Source organism: Spea bombifrons, chromosome 1, assembly GCF_027358695.1.
Source record: "Spea bombifrons isolate aSpeBom1 chromosome 1, aSpeBom1.2.pri, whole genome shotgun sequence".
Taxonomy (NCBI): Eukaryota; Metazoa; Chordata; class Amphibia; order Anura; family Pelobatidae; genus Spea; species Spea bombifrons.
In genome coordinates, this window is record NC_071087.1 from 98,274,839 (window position 1) to 98,300,698 (window position 25,860).

Consider the following 25,860-nt stretch of genomic DNA (forward strand, 5'->3'; position numbering starts at 1 on the left):
TGCAACACTGTAACAGAAGCAAATTTGTTGTTCCCTTTAGAATAAAAGCTCCATAATTCCTACCTGCACTCTAAATTTCCAGGTTGCACCTACAGGAACACCAGGAATAGGTCCGTAGTGATTGGAGGGGACTATGGTGCATTCTTTAGTGCGGCCAACACAAGCCATTCCCTGTAATGAATAATGATGTCAGCAAAATGCATATAAATATTACTGTCAACAGGTGACACAGGCTAATGATTTCCCACAATTGGCATTTTCTAGGTACCCTACCATATAGTAATCATAAAAATAAACTAACAGCTGCCCAACAGATTAGCTGCCAAGAGAACCATTCTTTATTCAAGTCATTATGTTTTCATGAATTTTTTTTTTTTGTATGTTGTGTGTTCATTTTTTAACAGCATCAGAACTGTATGTGGGGGGTTCTTTGTTTTTACCATTGGACAAATATTTATGCTCAATGAGTTTGACCTCTGGTAAAAAAAAAATAAAAAATAAAAAAAAATTCAAGTGAAACATGGGAAATATGATCCCCTCTGGCCTACCTCGCAAGGTCTTTTTTGGCCAAATACAAACCGAGTTCATCCTAGCAGGACCCCTAAGGTACGTGAATTATCAACCGTGTTGTGTGCGTCTCTCTCTTTCATGGTTCAGGGATTTATTCACTAAAGTATGAGCTTGTAGTAGAGTTGTATTGTAAAATCCCTGACTTCACGGTTCATTATGAAGGGAAAACAATGTCAGGTCCCTTCAACTAGAAGAGCTGAGCTGTCCCTGCATAATATGACATTTAATGGGTAAGGAGACTCGCTGATTGGGGTTGGACCGCTACAATGTATAGTGAAGTCCCTTTTGTGAATAGACCCCCCAGAGATTTTGTCCAATCAACCCTGTCACAAGCTTTGCGATCCCTTTAAATCAGCCAAGCTTGCATGAATCCTTGGGCTGTACTGACCCCGCAGCAGAGACAAAGGTTTCCCTTCCCAGGAAAAGAACACAACTGGACTTAAAATGGCGAAATGTGTCTAGCTGTGCTCTGAACGCGTAATGTATTCCTTATTAATTCTATGCAACATGGCTCTGAATGACTGAACAAGGAGTTCATTGTTCTGTGTTAAAGACAAGCTCCTTACAGCTCCTTGGAAAATGAAAGTTATTCAAAAACATTCCACATTAAACTGACAAAACATTGCCCATACCGCTGCCAAACCAATACTACTCAGAACCTTTTTTTTGGGGGTAAAAGTCAGACACAACGCACCTTGCCCCAATCCCTCTGGCTCTCAGTGCTGGCTGAAGGCATCTTTGCTTTCTTTTTACTCTGCTTCAGTTTTTCACCAGCCTTCACCACCTCAGTGGAGTCATTTTTACAAGAAGGACAATACCTTAAAAATATATATAAAAAAATAAAAAGTCAGTCAATTATTTTTAATAAGGTCTAAAAATAGATATGGTCACAAAAGGTGTAGATTTATTATATGGCAACTGTAATATCCGAGACAAAAGTATATAACTGGACCCATCGCTTAAAATCACTACCACCGGTGATTATTTTCTTTTGAAGTGGAATGCCAACCTAAGGGCCAGCATTTCCACCCAAACGATGGCACTTTCTGGAGCAAAGTGCCAGGAGAGCTGCCGGTAACCGAGTGAGGAAACTGCCGGAACACACTCATGTGTTTTAGTAACATTTGCTAGAAGTACAAAATTAGACATAAAAACACTGGAAGCATCGCGTTTAAAATAAAAGACATGATTGCTATATCCCTAGGTATGCACATGTGACTTTGGTTGAAACAACTTATTGCATTTAGAACATTTTGTTACTACCGTATTAGATAAAGATGTAGCTACACTAAACTAGGCTAAAAAAATGTATCTTATATCCAATTGATTCTGTGACATTTTAAACATGGGGTAACCAACGGTTAGCTATGCTGTTAACTTTAATTACAGTTTCCAAGATCCTCATATCAAATTCGCCCAATAAAATGGTCGCTGAAGACTAGGAGCTATGTCTTAGGTATTCCATTGGTATAAAAGCTGAACAGTTAACCTTTAGCCACCCTTTAGAGTCGTGAGAAAATCTCCTACTGATTACTAATCACATTGTAAACCAGAATCACGTGATGAAATGGTATCGTGCATAGTTACCAGTCTTCATCTTCAGGTATCTTGGATAATGGGGGGTTCAGACAATATATATGATAGGCCATGTTGCATTCATCGCACAGAAGCTGCATATGGGCGTCCTGCTTCCCTCCGCAAATGTAACAAGAGCAGAACCTGCATTCTACATCTGGGTCTGCCTTGCAGTGCTTACATTCAGGGCCACTCTTCCCTACAACAACAAAAAAAGGAATTGCTTGATTAACATTGTGTACCAGAACAAAGTAAATATTCAGCTTGTGTGGGGGAAAAAAAAAAAAACACAAAACCCTATGGCCAAAAACATGCCACAGCCTTATCGCTACTGCTGCAGACAACACAGGTCTGCATGCATATACACACACCTATACATACATACTATATACAGTACTGTTAGACTGTAAGCCGCCTAAAGCACTCACACCCAATGTCTATAAGACTTTTTGCACAATTGTAGTCTCCCTTTCACTGTACTTCAAACAGCTAGACCTAAATAAAAATATACATACGTCTTTTAAGAACTGCTTGTACCCATATGGCTACTGGAATACAACTGCATAATCGCCACTGAGGGTTTGTGAGGACTTGTTTGTGAGTCGTTTGTTTAAATATCCAAGGAACGTGCAACAGAATGCCTCCGAAACAAGGCCCAAGAACCTAGCTCCAGGGCATGCATTCCCAGCTTTGTGTTGGGTGCTGGGTGCTTCCAAAATAACTTCATTCATGTACCGTACAGGAAGACTAACTGAAGTTCCAGTTGTAACCCAGATGCAGACAGTTGGCTGTAGTGGAAAACATTCCCTGCTAGAATATTTATTACCAGCAATGCTGGTGCAAAGTCAGAAAACTGGCTTTATCCCCATAGCAACCAATAAATTGCTCCTGCTGCATTCCATTACGTTACGTTAGTGATTAAGACCACTTTTGAAACCCCGCGCCAATTTCCAGGAAGGTCATAATTCAGTCTCGCAATCATTATGAACCCATAATCGTGATGAAATTATAAAACAAGATAGCCTCACTTCTGAAATCGCCATCTCCAGAAGACAGGGGAGAAGCTCCTGGTTTTTCTATCTTGTAGATTTCATCAGGAAAAATAATCTTGCAGTCATTTATGGCATCTTCAGGGCCACTAAAATGAAGGACATAAAAAAATGTCATTTATCCGAATAGATTAGCATAACGTAAAGAAGATGCCTTGCCAAAAACAGAATGTAGGACTCCATATCACAATGACCATTTTTCAGTATGAGGCATGATTAAACCAGTTTAAAGAGGAAATGTCTGCTACAACCTGAGCGGGCGATTTTCATTGACTGTAATAGTCGAGATATTTGGTTTAAAAGTCAATGCGATATGTTACTTAAGGGAAGCGCTCATCAAAGCCCCTTTAAGTTACTGCTTCCTTTTGGCAGAAGCCACCTTTCCTCTGCAGCCTTTACAGGATATGGAGGAGAACAACAGGAAAATAATTAATATGCTAGTTTCACCAAATATTCTTACGATATAGGCACACATTTACAAGTTTTGCTATTTATCCACATATAAACATTCCTAAGTGTCTAAAATCACTTTGAGCATGTCCTTGGGAAGCACGTTATTACTCTGTGGTCAGAGGTTCTCACATTGTCAGACGTAAAACTGCATCTTATTGTATCTGACAATTTCTTATGAACCCTGAGCAGAAGCCAGCAAGTGAAACACATGACTTAACCACCACCAAATCCAGATTTCCACGTAGCACGAAGAAGGTTTACTCCCACGCAGGAAAATGAAGGAAAACAAGTAATGGAACTCGAGTCCCGCAAGTCCATGATGATTACTATGCAGCGGACTCACCCTACCTCATACACATCATCGCTTCAGAGGAAAGCAAAACAGAGTACAGCTCGTATGTTTAATATACGTTATCAATATTCATTAACTATAAATGTACCCAGAATTTAGTTAAGATGCATGAATAAAATTGACACATTGTAAGAGAGCTGCCTGCGTAAAAAAAAAAAAAAAAAAAATATTCTTTCAACCCATCTAGATATTTTAATATTATGTAAAAAAAAAAATCAGAACACGTTTGGCCATGTATCGCCATATACTCCTCCTGGGATTGAAGGAATCTTATTGTTCCGTTTTGTTTTTTTACTTATAAAAAGCACATCTGAGTTTACTTAAAATGGGCTCAAATACATTTTAATAAAAAAAAAATACTATTTCACGGGTTCCTGGCAGATGTTGGCATTGACACTGCTGGAAGGGATTGTCTGGTCGTACAATCTGGCATATAAATACTGAAATGGCACCGGCACACAAGCATAATAGTATGAATTTAGGCGATGCACGCAATCACAAATTCTTATGCCGCAAATAACGTCAAACGTCTTTAGTCGAGCCACTTAAAAATAGCTAAATGTGCCTCTATGCGTTAAAATACTTTTCAAGTACAGTGCTTCTGGTAGCTCAAGCTAGCACCACCATTAATGTCCAAAGCGCAGCTAGCAAAGACGATGTTTAACTGTTGCGAACACTGGATGTACTTCATGTAAATCACACAGAGAAAACAGGAACCCCCATGAAAAAAAACTTCATACAAGTATATCAGCTATTCTGCTTTTAGCTACTTGATATCTTAACAAAATGCCCTGCTCATGCAAAATAGACTCCAACATGGATCAAAATACAAGTTTACACTAACAATAAGTAATGTTTCCATTGTACGGGCAACTCTTACCCCAGTAAAATCTTGACATACAATTCCTTATTAGTTCTTGAATTCTCCTTCAAGTTCGTGATTTCCGCATCAAACCAGAATCCCCGTTCCTCCGGGGTTTCTATATTGTAATTCACCATTACAATATCACCCACTTTAAAGTCGCTCCACTTTAGGATAGTTCTTGCTCTTGGTCGCAGGTTGGAGGATTTCATTTCGACAATGCCATTTTCGGGATAACTGAATAAAGAGACATTTTCATGCAAGTTGTAAGCAAATACTACTGATTAAACATATACTGGCAAAACATGGGTTATTAAAAGTGATGACTTTCATCCCAGCAATTTATTTATTATTTATTTAATTTAAAATATTGAAACTGTCTTCAGTATAGTTTTATGCCTATCCCACGCATGCTTAAACTCCCTTATTATATTAGCCTAATATAATATTATGCATAGGTCATTTACATACCGCATTTAAAACCTGAACCTGTTGAGAAAACATTTACTGTAATATCTCGGGTGCAATATGTACTTGTGTACCTTGTGTGGGGTCAGTTTTGTAGGAAGGAAGAATGTTCCTGTTTATAATACGCACCCTCCAGATTAGGTCGCTGGCTGATGATCAGTGAGGCTGATCAATGATCAGTGATCTAAAGTTGATTGATCAAGGATCCAATAATTTATTAGGTTAAAAGTTCTAAAAAATATTGTAAATATTGTACAAAAAAATGTAACCACTATAAGACCACTTGTAAGTGACATTTCGGCCACTGACACTGATCAGTGACCTAAAATGTCAGCAAACAGTGAGAAATATAAAATATATATTATTTCTTAATAATGGGTGCATTTTTTTCTTTTTACCGTGTGACCTGGATAACCCCCTCCCCTGTCAGAGAGAGGGGGGGGGAAATCACCTGCTGAAGGGTGTAACTGGACAGCACCATTGACTCCTAGATATATTTGTTATTAGTATTATTGTTATTATTTAAGTATTTTAATGCTGGCGCTCCATAATAGCACAATATTGATTGCGACACAAGAATTAACCTCTTCAATAACGCAATCTCATCACTGAAGGGCTTAACTCTCTCATGGAGCGATTATGCAGTATAACCAAATGTGTACCCCTTTTTTCTGAACTTTGTGCTCATTATACCCGGCATTTTACGGTAAGTGTGTGTCAGTTTAACTGTTGCAAGACACATAAATATTGTGAGCATAATATGTACAATTTCTCCAAATCTACAAATCAGTATGAATGTATGTAATGATCTGCAGATATAGTAGTACATGTAGATTACAATATTGCTCTGTTTTGTTACTGGAGGTCTCATGCTTCAACATCCCTACGCACAATCCTATAAGAAGAATACACACAACAATAGAGAATTCGAACTGGATACCCTCAAAATTTAACACACTGCTGAGAACAAAGGCTTTGTTGCCGTCCTGCTTGGCAGTTAGGTGTGTGATAGAAAAATTCACATTTTCGTCTTATCACCATGGAAACCTTTCTTTGCGGTTTCTCATTGCTGTAATAGGAAAAATGCCCTCCCTCCTCCACTGGCAACATACAATGCTGAAGAACGAGCCTTAGTGCTGTTCTTGGTATGTGTTAAAATACATCCCTCTAGAGAGAGGGTGGAGATGTGATAAAAGTAATGCAGCAGCTAAATAGTTCGGTTTGCATCTCCCATCAAACTACTTACCATGTAGAATAGCGGAGAAACCGAATCCGGGCTAATTAGACATGCTTTACTAAACCTGCCTCTGTAATTCCCAAGTGGTAACTGTCTGATCAACCCTCACAAGCTCAACATCTAGTTTAACTTGGTAGGAACCTAACGGAGGGTATTGTATAGACAACACGAAAAAAAAAAAAATCACATATTATATATATATATATATATATATATATATATATATATATATATATATATATATATATATATATATATATATATATATATATATTTGCATATGCGCAGAAAAACAAAAAAGGAAACGTGCTTTCAGTTTACCACTCCCAAACTGGAATGCTCAAGCACAGAGAACATAAATTGCTCTACAGCAGTGGTCATCAACTACGGGTATTCATAGTCTGTTATAATAATTAAAGAGCAACTAGGCCACTTGTGACGGTATCCCTAAATGTGGAATCTTAACTGCTGAGGGGCCCGTGCTGCTGGTCACAGCTATATGGTATAGAATCACAAAATATTTCATCAGGGCTAGGTAACAGATTTTCAGTATCTCATGGTTTCAGCATATAGTGCTCTTTCATAAGCAAAAGAGATTGTGTGAAAAAGTGACTTGCTTCAAATAGCGGTCATGTATTAAATGGTCCAAGGGGTGGCATAACAACAACATAGATAACTGGAACTATGGTGTATAACAACATAGATGGCCAGGTTTAACAAGGAGTATCTCAGTGATAACGAATAGGAGTACTAACAGCATCAAAATCAAGCAAAATCATGCAAAATGGTTAAATTATATGTGTGTATATATATATCACAAAGTCTCCCTAGTTAAAAAAAAAATACATTTGTGCAGACTTCCAGCTTCTGTTCCAGAATATTAAGCAGACCAAAGGTGACATTAGCAATTACTTACTCATCATATTTGATATGATACACCACATCCTCATCATTGGCGCGATCATTAGAGTAAGAAGTAGAAGGGACCGTATCCGAATGATGTGAGTTTTCTCTTAAATGGTCCTGGCTAAGACTTCCATTAGTCCCTTTGTAGGAGTTGCCACCTTTCACATGAGCTTTGCCGTTTTTCTGTCCTTTATTGGGTCGAGTTACATTTTCAACCTGTGCTTCAAACCACGCTCCAATAGTTACATCACGAGCATCCACCAATTCATTGATCTAGAATGAGATAGCAACAATGAAACTAACAACCAGAACTTGTTTAGAAAAATACTATATGCATATTTTTTTAGTGTGCATGGTGTTGTGAATGTTACAGCATGGCATTAGTGTGAGTGTGTATGTCAGTATATGGTGTTAGCGTGTGTGTACATGAGCATATGATGTTACAGGTACATGCCCAAATCTAAAATGGATGAAGCAGTCACCTACAAACAGAGCAGATAGAAGCACTGGCATTTTCATTTGTTGTTTCGTGCATGTGTGTTGGTTAATATTAGTGTTTTGCTAGCCATTTGGTTTGGTTTTAGTGTGATTTAGCTTCAGGTCTTATCTTTATTAGCTTAAGCAGCGAGTACTTCATCGGAAGCAACACAGAGCTGAGAAATGTATAAATTAGTCATTGTTCTTATTTGGAAAATAAATAAACTTTAGCAGCGGCTCTTTGGAAAGCAACATGTCTAACAGCGTCCACAGAAGGCTCCATAAAGACCTGAGAGAGATCTCTAGCCAAAATGTTGAAAACTGAGGAGTGGATGAATGCCAAACACATTTCAATGTTTTACTCTTCATATTTTGGTCCTAATAAATAATATTTTTATGGTTTAATATGAAACCTTGAAATAATCTTTGGCAAGTACACTAAAACACAAAAAACGGGAGTAATAGGTAAACATACAAGCTTGAGCCTTTATGGTGTAAAATATGTTTTTGTAATGAAGGGGGTGACTGCAGTAACGTACAGTGGTGCAACACTGAAGAAAGGTGTATTTTATGTTGTATTGCCTCATATATAACTAGGGTTATATATGAAAATAGAAACATGACTAGGCAAGAAAGTGTAAAGTGAAGTTTCCTATTGGGCCCAACAGACGTACAGCTATGGGTGTATATACATTTTACATGTTACAGACCACCTACATAGTGTATACTTGACGTGAAAAGATGTAAAACTTATTTACGACACTGACAACATGGCACATGTGGCAACCCTAGCTTTGACATTAACAAAATAAGATAATTATCTGTCCCAGCTCTACTTATTAAACACATTGAGCAATGCTGTTCGTTATTTTATTTGTCATCCGTAAAGGCAGGAAATCGGCAGGCCGCACGTTTTTTGGTTGTAACAAAAATCATGGGATTTCCAAGAAAGACCGACACATTTTTATGTCCTGAGTCAAAGAAATTATTTTCTGTATTTCATTACTTGGCATTAAAGTACTAAGAAAATGTTGAATCCGAGCCACAGTTTGGATCTCTGTCTGGAGAAAGAAATACTGCTGACAAAACCCCAAATATCTCACTAAACTGTATGTTCAAGGAAAAGCAGACTTTCTTTAACCGTTAAATAGCAGACATTCAATTTCATTTGAAATCCCAGATCCTTACGGTATACGCTGCATCATGGCCGAAAAATACATAACGATGTTGGCTTTCACTATACAATGAACAAATGAATCATGTTACTGATTACAAAATATCCAAGAACAGCTGTTCTCTGAGATTTAGTTTACTTGCTTTTTTTCCTGTGTCTAGAAGATCCACTACTTGGAGCCGTATTAACTATTTTTTGTTTTATTCTCCTCTTTTGTGTTACTGGGAAATTTGAAGATGTCTCTGACATCAAATATAAATATAAATATATATATATGGATATATATATATATATTTTATTTTTTTTTACAGGGAATTGTATATCAACCGTCTTCCAGCAGGTAGGTGGAAAGGTCCAACTAACCAAAGCTGTGCATTGTTTTTTCTGTGACATGATCTGCATATGGAGTCCTTGACTCTGCCCTTTTTTTTCCCCTCCAAAATGATATACTTTCTCCATCTTTAGTCTGGTTAGTCTGGATAAGACATTGTTTATGAGATGGCAGAGAAGAGTCACTGAGTTATTTGAGGAAAGGTGGCAAAAGACAGAGGGAAAGAAACAAAGCCAAGGACAAAAAAATGACAAGGTCTTTCTGAAAAAGGTACTTCCCAGAGAAAAACAAACATATATATAAATTATTCATTTTTTCTGACTGCATTGTAGCAGAAGAGCGTTGATAATGACCCTATCAGACCCCAGCTCAAGTCTATACCTTCCATGGGCAAGTAAAGGCAGCCGCCGGATGTGTAGGGCACGCTTGAGCTGCCTGGTAGCAATGCCACTGCAAGACTTCAGCATGAGGAGGGACCACAGACCCTGCCCCAAGACCCCTAGTCGTGGTTCTCTCCTCAGCTACCAAACAATACGATGTACTTTGTTTTTTCTAATGGTTGATGCAAGGAAACACAATCTAAACGTCTACTATAAAGCTGAATAAACTCTGAATACTCCTTTTGCAGAATATAGATTCCATTCTTTAAATCCTTTGTTCCTCACTTTACCTACTTTAAGGATTTCTACATTTCAGAATGTTGAGCTGCCTAATCCCACCCTTTACAAAAAACACACGGTCTGGGGGAAAATCGTCTGTCGCCGCAACAGGTTCATAGCAAATGCGAGCTTGGTATCTGCAAAGCACCATAGCAACTGAATGCGAAATGAGGGACTCAAAAAACCCTACCAGACGAGAGCTGTAATTGAAACACCATTGCTGCCGGAATTGGACTTTCAACATGTTCACTGCAGATAATTTTGTACTGTATAGTACTATTCAAATTAATTCTGCAACGGATTTCATTATGAGCATTGTAAAACGTCGGAATTAAGAAACCAGTGAAAAGATACGGTGAAAGTGTTATATTGTCATTTCAAAAAGGTTTGAGGGTGAGGATGAGTTCGCCGCCTGATCACTTCTAGAATGTTCTGGAAACTGACTTTTCCGATCTTCAGAATGTTTAATAACACTCTATAGGTAAGACCCTTCCTTTTGCAGTGACACCAATTTTGTAATGATCAAATCAAGAACTAAAACGTCATCGACATCCACCTAATAGAGGATTTCTTCTGTTAAATGTTATATTTGAAGAATAAAGTGCAAAAGATGCATTGGGGGTGAAAATGAGAGAAAATGGAGAGCGATAAAAATGGTTTGAAAAACAACCAACTGATATACTTTCTTCAGACATTCATCAATATAGGACATCATCTGAAATATGCAATTTGTTCAGCCAAACATTTTGTAACAGAAAAATTGAGTGGGAATTAGTAACTCACAGAGCACAGGAAAGGGCACAAACCTTATAGATGCCAATGCCAGGATCAATGAGGAAAGCTCGAGCAGAGGTAGTCGGTTCGCTGTGGGGGGAGCCGGCTCGTGACTTGTGTTTGTTGGCAGAATTGGAGTGCCCCTTCCCATCCACTTCCTTTTTCTTTGATGTAGGACTAGCAGCAGCATCATCAGACTGCGACCGGATTAAGAGCTGGACAATGTCATTCAAGCCGACGTTGTAGTCAAACAGGGTGTGTCCATCTTCCAGCTACAATTTGGACATAAAGAGTTAGATTTAACCATTCTGCTTTTTTACTGTCTAAAGTTAAAAAAATATTTTGCAAGTAGGAACTGAGCTTAAGCATTGGTTGCTGTTATAAGAAACCTGTAGATAAAATACAAATTATCCAACGACTGGTATTTTTAAACACAAGTTGAGTCCAATTTATGGAAGCTCCTGTAGGTAAACAAAATGCTAGATACTCAGCTGGACACTGATGCCTGAGAGTGAGCACACATAGATGATTTAGAAAGAACTGAGGAAACTTGAGGTTCCTCATTACTTTTATTTCCATTAGATTAAAACCGTCAACACCTTAACTGTAACTTCATATAGATTATGATATACTGTCAAAAAGAATGAGCCACTGGTCTCTAGAGTATTGTATTAAATGCCTGCATTAGTCATACTTCAAGAACGTAAGATCAGAAATGAACAAGTCTACTGGTGGTTTCCCACTGTTTAACTTGCATAACATTATGTATGGCGATTAAGGCTGCTCAGTGAAGTTATCTCCTGGCCCTACTCATATATATATATATATATAATATATCAGGGCTGCTCTCAAAGGTCTGTGTTATAAAACTTATAGAAACACTTCAGACACTACATTGGTCCTAATCCTAGCAAGTTACCCCAATGAGAATAAAGATGAAGGTTTGTGGGGGTATTCTCTCTTATTCTAGTCCCACCTTTGAGAATACTCAGCAACCAGAGAACTATCCCCTGGTAAAAACTCAACAGGTTAAAATCTGCTGAGGCAAATGTCATTTGATTACAGAACTTAAAAAAGTACACATCAGTGGCCCATCCAGCCCTGCCAACAAAGAATGCATATTAAACTAACGTGTAAGTGCTTTAGGAAAAAGAATGACACTTGGCTATAGAAAAATCAAAATTTGTTTTCTGAAAATCGCAATCCATGAGCAGTAGAGATGGCAGACCATACTAGTCCTGTTACTATGAGATCAACACAATGATGGCTATGTACAGCAAACACACAATAGTGTAAAAAAACAAAATCTGCTAAGCATATTCGAGGGGGTACGCTTGGATGGGTACGCTAAGAACCATGAACAAACCCAAAGGCATTATGTGTTCTACAACCAAGCGCTATCCAGTGATCGCTATCAATGAAATCCGAGCAGTACTTCAATAAGAACTATTTCATGTTTGCTTACATCCGTGAGCCTGCAGGGCTGGGGTCCTCTGTGCAAGCATGCCACAAATTCAAGTCGCAACCTTTTTCCATTTTGAATCCTAAAATCTTGTCTAACTAGGGCAAACATGCACAACAGAGAATCAATGAATAAAACCCCCTTCCAAATTCTTAAAACATGTTACAGCACGTGTACAAAAAAGTTCAACGTTAAGCACGTAGTGTTGATCATGATAATAAGAACATAAAATAATTACATTTTGCATGCTTAATTACCAATTGTGGTTGACATTGCCTGTTAGAAAGATGGTTTAGCGATAAAAACAATTGTAATCTTGCCTAATGTATCAGTTTGTCTTAGTCGGTCGTAACCTTTAAATCTATATATTGTAAGAAGCGCTGCACAGCTATATAAAATACAATAGTAAACAGAAAATGTAAACTAATAGCGCAAGAAAATAAACTCTTGTGTGTCTCAATAGTTTTAAGTTGAGTTTGGAAACAGAGGCACAAAGTTTTATTATTTCCATTTTCCACTATAACAATAAAACTAAGAAAAACTTGAAAATAGTATAGTATATAAAATCGCAGTGGCGATACAACTGAAATGACCTAATCTTAATGCTAGTTTCTAAGCAATCTGGTTTTGCATACAGGCCTGCCTGGTAACATTATTGGAAATTAATCAACAAACGTAAAGACCAAATGAAAACAGTATCTCATTTAATGTGTCGCATAATCTTAAAAACTATTTAGGCAACATTCCCTTTGAACATAAGATTATGTCAGCAGCATAATAATGAACACTGGCTTTCCAGTCAATGCATCTTTCTCCAAGTATAAAATTAAAGACTTTCTTTAATTCTTACAAATGAATAACCCCGCAGCATCCATAAGATGTCAAAAATTGCATAAATTGCAGCATTTCAGTAAGGATTCTTTGAAATATTTGCAATAAAAGTGACCCAAAAAATGTTGTTAGATACAGTGAAAGCTAGGGAGTGGAGATGTCACTGGCATTTTAAAACTATTAAAGGACTTTTTGTGACAGTGAAATTGCAGGGGTAAGTAGGCACAACTAAACATGATACCAAAAGGAAGTAAATAAATTATAATTGCCGAATAATTATACACAACCTTATTTTTTTACATTCAATACCTGCTATTTGTGTTATTTGCATACTATGGCATTCAAGGAAGTAACTTGCATATCCCTTTCTATTTGTTGGTCAATTGGAGCTAATTAAGTGTTTTTAGCTTTACAGTTTTAATCCACCATCACATATTAGTTCCTTTCAATCACTTGATTAACTCCCCCATCAAATATGATTTAATCCTTGTACCATAAACACACACTTCCTATGAAGTTATAATGTAATTAAACCAGAACGCATAGTCTATCCCACACTGATCCTAACTACCATTACTTTAGGGTTTTCTTTGATACCTCATCGCTAACCCCATATTGTCATCTCGTTAACACAAACTACGGAGACTAGAAACTACTTCCTAGCGCCCAGGATTCTGCAGGACAATGGGTTAAAAACTGGCCAGGGCCACCATCGTGAATCACGGAACCCGCTTCATCGCACTTGGGCAGGGGGAGCATAAGGTGTCTATTATAGAAGATAGGCAGTGGTGTGGCAGGTCTCCTGGGAGTAATGTATGTGAGTGAATATTGTAGTGTCAGAGTCAGTGTATGTATATGTGCAGTGCTAGAGTCAGTCTGTGAGTGTGTATGTGTATATGTATAGTGCTAGAGTCAGTGTGCATGTGTGTAAATGTATGGTGCCAGAGTCAGTATGTCTACTGTATTGTAGTGCCAGATTCAGTGTGCATGTGTGTACAATGAGTGTGTATCTTATATATCATGTACACAGCAGGGGATTCTCCAATGCAGTTTGGTAACACAAATGTAAAAAAAGAAATACAGAGAATCCTATGGCATAATAAAAGTATTAACCTTATGTGAGTATAAGCAAATTGACTTGGCTTCTCCATTTTGGCTTTATTTTTGTTTAATAAATAATGACACGGTGTAATAAGTCATGTGTTGTTCATCTGAGGTTGTATTTAGGTAATTTTTAGACCTGCTATAGAACAGATTATTGTTATTATGCCATGATATGTAAAACCATAGAATTTAAAGAGGGTGTACTTTCTTATTCGCGCAACTGTATAATACACCTTTGATATGATTTCAGCCGTCCGCTCTAGTGCGCGCGCCCCCACCTCAATTTAACTATTCCTGAGCGGAGGCGGGGCGTTCTCTGGCGGCAGATTTAAAATCCAGCACCGAGTTTCACTCAGTGCTCAGTTATTGTGCGCCTATTGAGAACTTTCCTGCGCATCCCTATTGATTTATTCCCCTGGCTACTGATATTCGGACTACACTGATCTCTCTGACCCTGACCCTTGGCTTTCATTTACTGGACTGTGTTTGTTCTTGTGACCCTCATTTGGCTTCATTCCTGGACATCCCTGCATTTAGTGAGTCTGCCCCTGCCAGCTCTATTTGACTGTGGAATGTCCTGCATACTGGGTTCCTCATCCCAAACCCTCACAGCGCTGCTGCTGAATCTACACCTAGCTCTGTGTGTATATCCCTTTGTGTTCTGTGTATTTTATAGATATATATTGTCCAAATATTACACCCTTATGCTCAGTGCACCACTAATAAGTAAATGAGGTTCTTAGGGTGCCACAAGAATTCTAAATGAAAGTCATCATCCAAGCTGGGGAGACCACAGCTGTGAAATTTACAAAAGAAGATTGAGGCTTTCTACTTATGTTAGAGACACTGGCAGCTCTCTTTCCAATCTTTCCATTCTTCTGGCTCACTCAATGTTTTCTACATTCTTATGAGCAAATGAAAAAGGACAGTTGTGGTTTCAATTATTATTCATTATAAAGGGCTAGCAATTAATTTCTCCACCACGATGGGCTGAGCTGGCCTTGTATAATGCATAATTCGAAATCATCAATTTGATTATACAGGTCCAGCCAAGCTCTTCCTACTCAAGATGCTCACTGGGGCTGACCCTTCATACTCCAAAGTGAACTCCAAGAGGTTGATTTAGAAATAGAGCCTTGGTAACAGAGTTTACAAAAGAGTTGTGGTATAAACTCTTTGACTTATCTATACATTATGGGGGTCCAACACTAGTGACCTTCTGCTGCAGGAAGAGCTTGGATGGCACTGTACAATTCAAAGTTTAATCAGTGAGAGTTCTTCAAAGTCTACTCACACTGCCAGCGTTAGCCCTTCGTAATGAAGAGTGAAGTAAAGGATTTGAAACCACAACTCTACTGCAAACTCTTCCTTTAGTGAAGAGATCCTAACCTGGTACCACCTATTGATGCAAAGTATTTATCTGAAGCGCTAAAGACCAAAAATCTTTTTCTTCAGCAGTTTAGAAAAATATATTTAAGGCAAATCCTTTGAGCAACATGTGGTCTCTGCTATCATGTCAGGCTATGGTAAGCCACACACAGGATAAATAGCATTTTAAAAACCCACGCATTTCATACTGAAAAATGAAAGTGATTCATAGATGTTATTTCAGAAAATTAGTTTGCTTTTACTCTACTATATTGTACAGCAATGTGGTTATTCCCCTATAGTTAACTGTTCCGTGTAACAAGACATTTTTAATAGCTCACAATTTCTCAAGGAAATTAGTAATTATATTGTATTTTGCCCTGACAAATCTTCCAGATTTGAAAAAAAACTTTCAGCATTGAATTAAGCATGTGGAAAATTGTTTTGTTTTTTAAAAATATTATCTTCAGTCAAATACACAATATATTAGGTCACATGACAATTAAGCTTTCCTGGGTAAATAATTACTTATTATATATGATTAAAGGTTTAAGCACTTAACAGTACTAGGAATTATGTTTCTAATGTTATAAAAATGTGACATTCACAAACGGGGTGGAACGGAACATAAGTTTACCCATCTTTTACTTAAGATTTGGTTGAACTCTGGTGAGATACTTTAGTCTGCAAAACAGTATTAAATCTTAATAACAACAAATTTAACTGCTCTATTTTTAATTTAATATTAAATAATGATTACTGTAATTCATTAAAGTGTATGCTCGGCAAGTGTCGTTTGATGACATCACAGTAACTGCCGTAAGCCGTCGTCTTGGATCTTTTGTTGTTGTTTTTTTTACTGTTGGATCTCTCACTTCAGACAGATGTATTTTTAAACTACCGTATATTCCGGCGTATAAGACGACTTTTTAACCCCAAAACATCTTCTTAAAAGTGGGGGGTCGTCTTATACGCCGGGTACTTACCAAGCCGGAGGTTCCCATGAAGCCACCAATCTCTCTAATCACTACGCGCCGGCTATTGATGCCGAGCGCAGGGATGCCGTCATGTCCCGGCGCCCGGCATCAATTGCCGGCGCGTAGTGATGAGGGAGCAGGGAAGCCCGAGGTCTGGCACTTCAGACCTCGGCTTCCCTGCTCTCTAATCACTAGGCGCCGGCTATTGATGCCGAGCGCAGGGATGATGTCATGTCCCGGCGCTCGGCATCAATAGCCGGCGCGTTGTGATTAGAGAGCAGGGAAGCCGAGGTCTGAAGTGCCAGACCTCGGGCTCCCACAACTGGATGGAAGAAAGAAGACAGAAGATAAGGTAAGAGATGGGGAGAAATTATATATATATATATATATATATATATATATATATACACATATACACATATACATGTGTGTGTAAAGGCAGGGGTGTGTGGTGAGGGCAGTGTATAAATGTGTATGTATGGACAGGCATATGTGTAGATATATATATAGATATATATATTATATATATATGTGTGTGTGTGTGTGTGTGTGTGTGTGTGTGTGTGTGTGTGTAAGGGCAGTGCATGTATGTATATGTCAGCAAATCACCGGTAAGGTACATCGTTTGCCGTGATTGGCTGGTTGTTGTACGCTGGGTAGAGGGGTAGTCTTATACGGCGAGTATAGTCCAAACTCTATATTTGGACTGTAAAAGTTGGGGGTCGTCTTATACGCCCAGTCGTCTTATACGCCGGAATATACGGTATGTGTCTGGCTGACAAACTGTATCCTGTTTGAAGACCTTGGTAAACAATCAGGCCTAATCTGGGCAAGCTTGCCCAATACAAATCTAATGTTCACACAATCCCTGTCACATTCAAAATACATTCTTGAACACTCCTGGAAAACCGTTGCTGATACATATTGATGTGGAACTTCCACTTCTAAGGCTTTGGGGGCTTCACGGACCCACTGTCAGATCCATACTATTAAAAATAAAGAAGTCGACACAATGGGACAGTAATGAATCTTCCCATGAATAACCATTCTATCACAATTTCACAAAAAGCCAAGGCATAAAATTACCTGTTATATATAATAAATAAAAAAAATAATGCATTCCACATAAAGAACCTGAAATCAGTTATCAAGTATGGTGGCAATGGTGGTTTAGTGATGCTTTGCTGCAACATGACATGGACAACTAGCCATCATTAAATTACCCAAGAATTCTTCTTGGTGTCAGAGTATTCCAGGAGAAATGTCAGCGTATCTGTCTGTAAGCTGAACCATAACTGGGTCATGCAACAAGACAATGATTGGAAACACAGAAAGAGGTCTGTGGAAACACAGAATAGGGACAAAATTAATCTTTCACACCGAGAAAGACTAATCAATAACTACAGGAAGCATTTGACCGCAGTTGTGGCTGGCAAAGATTGTGCAAGCAGGTTGAGACTAAAGTGTTGATTACTTTTTGACATAAGCATTGGGTGTTAAAAATATTTTATAAATGATTTAAGTCAAATGTCAGTGTGTTTTCTTCACTCATGTCCCCCTTTTATCAAATGTAAGCCAGCTACTTAAAAGACTACCGGAATAGTCAAAACATCCATCATTATAACGCTCAAGGGGAAACTGATAAATTACTCCTCAATTCAAAGAACTCCACATAGGGCTTCTGCTTTCAATGTACTTTAGACCTGGAGGAAATCATTTCATCTCAAGACCGGTTTACGTTTACTCACTTTTGCACACGCGAAACTATTTAATTATTAGTAATACTGAGTCCTCAGTTTGGGAGCCTGTGAAATTACTCATCCTCCAGATGGTGAACAATCCACCAATTTGGCGGTGCAGATGAAAGCTACAAGTTGAGAATTTATGAGAAAAGTTTTGATTTAAGGAGAGTATCCATGGCAGGATTGTACATGCAATGAAAAATGTGACGTGGTTGCCTACTCATTGGTATAGGCCACCCATTTTTATCCAATTAGTCTCTAGTTCTTTTCCTGTCTTACTCATGTTACAGTGACTTTTAATTTTATTTATTTATTGTTGAGTGCTTTCAAGTTCCTGGAACTGTAACCCTGGACTGTGATAGACATAAAACAGTTTGTTGCAATATGAGCCATGTGAAGAAAATAAATGCAACATGCTCGGTTTGGAGAATACAGCACAAAGAACATTTACCACCTTTTTGATGTGCATTTGAAGCACATGATTAACTGCTGCGGCATACCATTAATAAAAATGAATGCATTACACTTTAATTTAACAAACCTATTTAACGATACTAAAATTCAAGAGGATAAACACAATATGACATTTGTCATAAACAAACAATTCAAAGGCGAATAACAACTGCAGACATTTTTCGGAATAACAATCTGCTCTTGACACAGGCAATACCGCTATTATAAAAATGTCCATGTCCTCTGACTAGGCTTTCTTTCCAATCCACGCTTTTGCTACCATTCAAAGAAGCTCTGACCTACTTTTATAAGGAGGTGTCTGTATCAATTATGCAGTCTATTTCACCCTAAACCACTTTAGAAAGTCATCATCATTTTCAAAACACTGAGAGAAATAACAGATTATGCTATTATAGAAACAAAAACAACCTAAAAATGACTTTAATCTGCAAAACACCTCACACTGCTCATGTCAGAGCAAGGGGCTGATGGAATTTGAGCCGATATCATGGTCAGGATCATTAGGGTAGAAAAGTATAACTGACGGACAAAAGAATTGTATCTACCCTATTTTTATATGACTTTGTAGTAATATAGAATTTTTTAAGTATTGTACCAACATCTGTGGTGGCCATATGTAGAATGGTTCCTTAATGCCAGTTTTGTCAGAACAGGACCCCAACTCCAGCTATGGTGTTGATGGCACCACCAACAAACTAGAGGTGTGCAGGTTAAAGCGCAAATTGATTTATATCTTAAAGAATCTTACTAATAGTGATACTGATGTACAACTATGTACAAGGCACTTATGCCAAGTGTGGGTTGGGTGTTTTCATAAAAATATTAAGTCTCCATAATTATTTGGTCGTTTAAAACAGTAATTAGTCAACTCTTGTAGCCTAAAGGTTCAGTTTTGAAGATTTAAAGATTTTTGTGGGAAAAAACGCAGCCTTAAATCAGTTTGCAGTTTTTTTTTTTTTGTCTTGTGTCAATTATAGTTAGTCAACTGTCTGGACCCTTGTGGCATCAAGTATCAGTTTTAGATTGGATTATATGAAAAATGTAGATGTTTTACAAAAAAAAATCAGTTTGCAGTTTATTCTGGTGTCAATAAATATTTTTCTACCTCTTCTTTGTCTTACTTTCTCTCAGTCCACATTTCTCGTCTCCCTGTCTTCCTTTACACTTCGACATTTTCTTCTCTCTCCCTCTGTTTTCATCTCTATTTTTTTTATATCTCCCTCCCCTGCACACAACACTGTCCTGCAGCACCTTACCAAGCCTTCCACACACACACACACACACACACACACACACACACACACACACAACACTAGGCAGTCCCTCCCCAAACTTTCCGGCAGCCTCTCATCCCCTCTGAGCCTTGTTAGTGCAAATTCTTGGTCATGCTGGGTTGGGTATACAATGAAGGTCCAATCACTACACATTAAGCCCCATGCAGCGTGACTGCCAACCAAGACAAATATATATGCATTTCACAGTAAGTTTTAGTAAGTTCAAGCTTACAAAAATACATAAAACAAATAAAAACATACAAGTTGAAAGCTGCATATAGCAATTAATAAGCAGAACAAGAAAACCATTTTTTCTGGTCGTAAACGGTATACTATGCACTTGAAGGAGACAAGGCAAAGGAATGTGAGAAGGATATACTGTGGGGGTTATGTAATTCTATTAGTGGTAGTTTCAGAGGGGGGGGATGTTGACCTCAGCTATTGTAAGGGGATGAACTTCCTTAACATATTCTTCTCTGATCACAGAGGCATATCCTCTGTATATGCCCAAGTACCCTCCCCCAAATAAATTCCCCGTTCTGCTTAACATCATAGCTTGGATCTAATTCACAGGAGACCAAAGATATATTTCATTCTATAAACCTGAATTACCCAATATTAGCTCTTTTCCTAAAGGTGTGAAGTACTCATGAAGTGGTTAAACTGTAATCATCAGAAGCGAAGCTTGCAACAGATCTTGAAAAGATAACTGCTTACTTTTTACGCAAAGGAAACACTAATGCAAATGTTACTCTACGCCAAGGACATTATTTTAGATTTATGACACACTACCATATTAGTCAATGATGAATAATAAGTTAATAGAAAAATTTACAATGCACATTTCATACAGTACGAAGGCAAAGAAACAAGTGTTTTTCATATTTTGTCAATAATATGTGAAAAGAAATTATACAATAAACAGAGGATTTGGCAAAAAAAAAAAAAATAAAGAACATTTTCTTTATTGAAAAAAATGCAAATGAATACAAGAGAAGCTCAGACAAAAGCAGACACCACTGAATGTCTTGCTATGCAGAGTTTCACCGCAGAAGAATGTTTACTCACTTGAGCAATTATACAGGAAAAACCAAACTCGGTGGGCACTCCAGTGGAACCAGCAACCAAAGACTTCCATGCCTTATCAGTGAGACGCAGCTGGTATCCACATTTCTGTAAACTCTCAGGGTATAGTTCGCAAGTGGACCCCTTCCTCATCTCTTGGAAAGGTACCAACCACAGAAACCGACAAGGTCGAAACATTCAGAGGTGAAAATCTGGACCATCCTTACGGGATCAGTCGGATATGCTGATGGAGATTGGTGCCTAGTCTTGTCTTAGATTCAAGATATGCATGGCATAGGCATTTGGCTGTTTAAATGTCCTCACTGTTTCTCCTGGGAGCCTCTTCTACTCATCTACCACCCTATTTTCCTCACATGTTCACCCTCCTTTATGTTGTTAAATCACTTTTATGTAAATGTTTCCATGGCATCTAGCTTTCCTCTTCTTTTCTCCAGGCTATGGAGATCTGAACTCTCTATTGAAAGCATATAACGTTCTGGAGATGGGTCTTCAGAACTATGCACAATACTCTAGATGAGGTCTAACCAGAGATCTGTTAGTCGTATACCTCTCTTTTCCTGCTACTAATGCCTCTAAGCTATACAACGCTGCCATGTTTTCCTCCAATATATAATGAAGAGGTGTGGGTAAAATAAAGCGCTCAGGAAGAATCACAGAGGATCCCAAATCAAATCAGATCAGATCTGAAAAGGCCGCCATGAGGCAGGGATCTTCTTGGCCCCCTTCAAAAAGAGGAACCACTTCAAGGGGAGGTCAAGCATGACTTACCCCACCCCCATAAAAAGTAAAATCTTTGTGGATCAGCGAATATAAAAAAAAACCAAAAAAAAACCCATGGATCAGTATATTCATTTGAATAAATATTTCAATAAAAGATAAAAAATTAACTTCTCAAACTATTAACCCCCGTGACCTTCACTCGGTTGCTGACAACACAGTGTATCTTTTAAAAAAAATCCAAGACAAAATACAGTGTAATCACATACATAGTGGGCACTGTGATCACAGCCCTACAACCTCCTAAAGCGCTATGTAAGCCATAGTCACTTTTTTGTGTTGCTTGCGTTCTATAATCAGTAGAATTGTTTTGGAGAAATTTAATTTAAAATTGTGCCTGAGGGGAAAGCTTATGGCAAACGATGACAAGACAAGCATTAGCCAATCAATGTCCTATCCCGAAACTCTCCCTTCTAGTCCTCCCACTCTTTTGTAACCGAACAACATTCAGCGACTTTAACGAATAATTATGCAGATCCAAAAAAAAACAGGAAGATAGCCGGTAAAGCGATATCTTAACGTCGATTACCAGCCTCTTTACTGCAGTAGCAGTGCAACTACTTTTTATGTTCACCTTCTGCTTGTATTATAAAATAAATGAATATATTTATTTTAATTTATAAACAACCTGTTTAGTGTACTTTCAGATTTAGAAAAACTATTATAAAAAGAAAAATAATATTCATATAAAAATCTGAGAAAAAAAACAAAAAATTAAGTTACTAGAAAAACAAGCAAATATAGGCTGCTTGCCTTGATACAAATAATCTGCAAACGAGTGGATGGAATTATAATTTACAGTCCTAACCGAATGATCCTCATGGATGTTTAAGAAGTAAGCTCCAGAAGATTCCATGTCATTTGCCAAAAAACAGCCGGCACTAGTAGGCCACAGAAGCCTGAGATCCGAATGGCTTTTTTTTTTTTTTTAAATAATCTCCGTTGTTTTTCTGACTGTCGGGAGCCCATGATTCACATTTTTTTTAAGTTAAGAGAAAAATTAAATAAATGAGTAAATAAAAACACTGTCCTTAACATTCCATATATCATCTCAGGAAAGAAAAAACAAAATTCTATTATAGATAGAAATTATATTTGAAGAAAAAATACACGAAGGGGTAGTTAGACAAATTTGTCAAACACTAGGCTTGCACGTCAGTTTCTGGAAACGACGAAGACTCTAAATTGGCTATTAAAAACATAGGCATAAAACACAAGCTCACCAGTAGACATTTTCAGCGTGCATTGTTCAGAAAAACAAGTCACGTGGCAGAAGCAGCCATAGCTTGTTGGCTTTTTTTTGTAACTTGTCGGCGGTCGCAGTCTGTCGATAAGCACCAAATACAAAATGGGGCATTTGAACAAAATTGTGTTTTCACAGGCCTACGATACGATTCAATCGCATCCTTTACATACTACTTTTAAAAAGCAAACAAACATCTATATGAGACTGTGTACGATTCGAGAACTACAAGAACTAACGACACACCGCTCGAAGACGTGTTCTTTAATAAGGAAACGTAACGCGCAAGCAGCCGCCAACTGTTTCCTTAGACAAGTAAACCAAATCACCTATTTACAGCCTGCGTGGATACAACAAAACAAAATACCGTGCGTACTGTTCTAAAAACACGATGAAAAATAGGGAAAACTGGCAAGCTTCCTGTTTACGTCGAAAACGCTGCTTCGAGGAGAAAATAGGAAGACCGCAAACTAACATTCTACCGACAGGGAGCCATGGAATATCGATAAGACCATCTAATAAAGAAATGTTTTACTAGAAATCAGTCGTCACACACCCTTCGCAGCCTCGCAACCGATTGCATAGTTACCCCTAAATGGGACAACAATCGCGCGCTCTGGCAAAGGGCCACCACTTACAGCGCTAATTAGCGCTCCAAAACAGTTTATTTTTATTTTATTCAAAAAAGCCGTGTTTGTGCAAGAAAGAGATGTGTTAGCGCTCTAACAAAAACAAGGTTTAAACTACAGACGCAAAGCGATTGCGTAATACGGTCTACTCCGGTACTTTGTATGCTAAGTGCACATTCCAGGCTTTTCCAGAAAGGAACAAATGCAGTAAGCGTCTGAGGCGTGCGGAAGGGAGCTTAACACCCCATCTTGTTATCGATGCGTTTCCCCCCCTTTTAGTTTAACCTCCAAATGCCGCTTCGGGTCTGCGCAAACACGTTAGGGCGCAAGATGCGAACGCAAAAGCGCAGAAAAAGGCAAATAATTGGGAGCGTTGGCTTCTCGGCAGAAATAAAAGGCTAGGCAGCGGACGGCCAGCATGCAAAAAAGAAAGATTAAGTTTACGTCCGCCATGCTGCTGTGCATCTACCACCATTTGCGAGAGGTAACGAGTGCAACGCTGCCGTGAGTTCCAGCGTTCATTTTACTTTCAGCGCTGACGGGAACTCATAAAACACACTATTTTTCTGTGCCATGTTGCACCGCTGGTCCATTTTCCAGGGCCAGGTGCAAAACAAAACGCGGAAATGTTCTTTTGTTTGCACGGGCTGCACATGTGGAGGACAGTTAATCCAGCGGATGTGCGCCGAAGGGGTTAAAGCAGTGCCAATCAAGACACCCAGTGCTGTCAATCAGTGAAGGAACGCAGCCTTAGGGGGTTAATAGACTACAGTAAGTGGGAGGGAGGGGGTTAATAGACTATAGTAAGTGGGAGGGAGGGGGCAAGGTGTAGTAAGTGCATGCTAACTGCTCGATCTCTTTGTTGATGATCTCACGCTGCAGGTTACCTGTTTGCCCCGGTAGAAAAGCCGCTGCCTGTCCGGGGCCGCGTTGAAGCTCTCCTGGATCTTGACTCTCAGACTTTCGATCCGAGTGAGCCTTGACAGGTCATCTATGATGCGGGTCTCCGTACCATCTATGGTTCTGACCTGGATCCACATCTTTTGTCACCTCCCGTCTAGCCACCAAAAGCTGTTGGATTAAAATATTACCTATTTTGATCTTCCGTTAGAATATTTTTTTCCGCCCCGAGCAGGCTTAGCCTTACTGATTTGTTATTCTTTTTTTTTTTTTTTGCAATTAAGAAAAGCAACAATAGACAAAAATCACACGGGGACCCAAAACAAAAGAAAGGGAGAAGAAAAGCAGCGGGCGATGGGCTTCTCGCGGCAGATCTGCATGCAAGGGGGGGTAAATAGAATGCAGTGGGGGGCAATCGGAGCCGCTGCTTCGTTCTATTCTCGCAAGGGGTAGGAAGCCATGTCTGAGCTGCAGGGAGTGTTTACTAGGAACTGCTCTCACATGGGGGGTCACGGCGCCAAGCTAAAATCTCGCGAAACCAAAAACCCAAGTCTGGGGCCGTCTCTTGTTCTGGTTAAAGAGACAGGGGACACGCATGGATTTCTCGGCTTTTCTCCGCCCCTGCTGGAGGAACAGATCGCTTACGCTGGACGGAGAGCGAGAAACTTGTGGTGTCCGCGTCCCCCTCCCCTCTCTATGATCGGTTAACGGCAGATACCGGCGTTATACATACCCTCTCTGCTCTAGGTCCACAGACAAGAGGAAATCACTCGGCTTCACGCCGCCCTCTCTAGCGTTGAACATAACCGGAAGAGAGAAACTGGGCCAAAGAGACAGGCGTGCGGTGCTGTACTGTGCCGGCCTCACCACCCTGGCCAGACACAGCGGCTACTCCATTCTGGAGAAGGCACCGAAGTGTGAGGGCTGCCAGGCCGAGTGCCTCCATGCGCATACCTCCCAAGTGTCCTTCTTTACGAGGGACAGTCCCTCTTTGCTCCCCTGATCTTTTGTATGATCCCAAAATGCTTGCAGGGTATGAGCGTATCCCAGTACCCTGCAGCCCTAAAAGTTACAAAAATGTGTATAATGATGGCAGGAATGTGTTT

The 25,860-nt window shown here is 38.9% G+C and overlaps 1 protein-coding gene across 1 annotated transcript in view; it reads right to left on the reverse strand.

The window, feature by feature from the left end:
• The window catches only part of UHRF2 (ubiquitin like with PHD and ring finger domains 2), a 35,187-nt gene extending 9,899 nt beyond the window's left edge, over positions 1-25,288 (reverse strand). The window contains exons 1-8 of the mRNA XM_053466002.1: positions 24,742-25,288; positions 10,920-11,159; positions 7,483-7,745; positions 4,880-5,098; positions 3,174-3,283; positions 2,158-2,344; positions 1,265-1,388; positions 64-171 (exon numbers count right to left, since the gene is read on the reverse strand). Of these exons, the coding sequence (XP_053321977.1) occupies positions 64-171; positions 1,265-1,388; positions 2,158-2,344; positions 3,174-3,283; positions 4,880-5,098; positions 7,483-7,745; positions 10,920-11,159; positions 24,742-24,894 (1,404 nt within the window). The 5' untranslated portion in view covers positions 24,895-25,288. The remainder of the gene's footprint in view (positions 1-63; positions 172-1,264; positions 1,389-2,157; positions 2,345-3,173; positions 3,284-4,879; positions 5,099-7,482; positions 7,746-10,919; positions 11,160-24,741) is intronic.
• Positions 25,289-25,860: the final 572 nt, after the last annotated feature.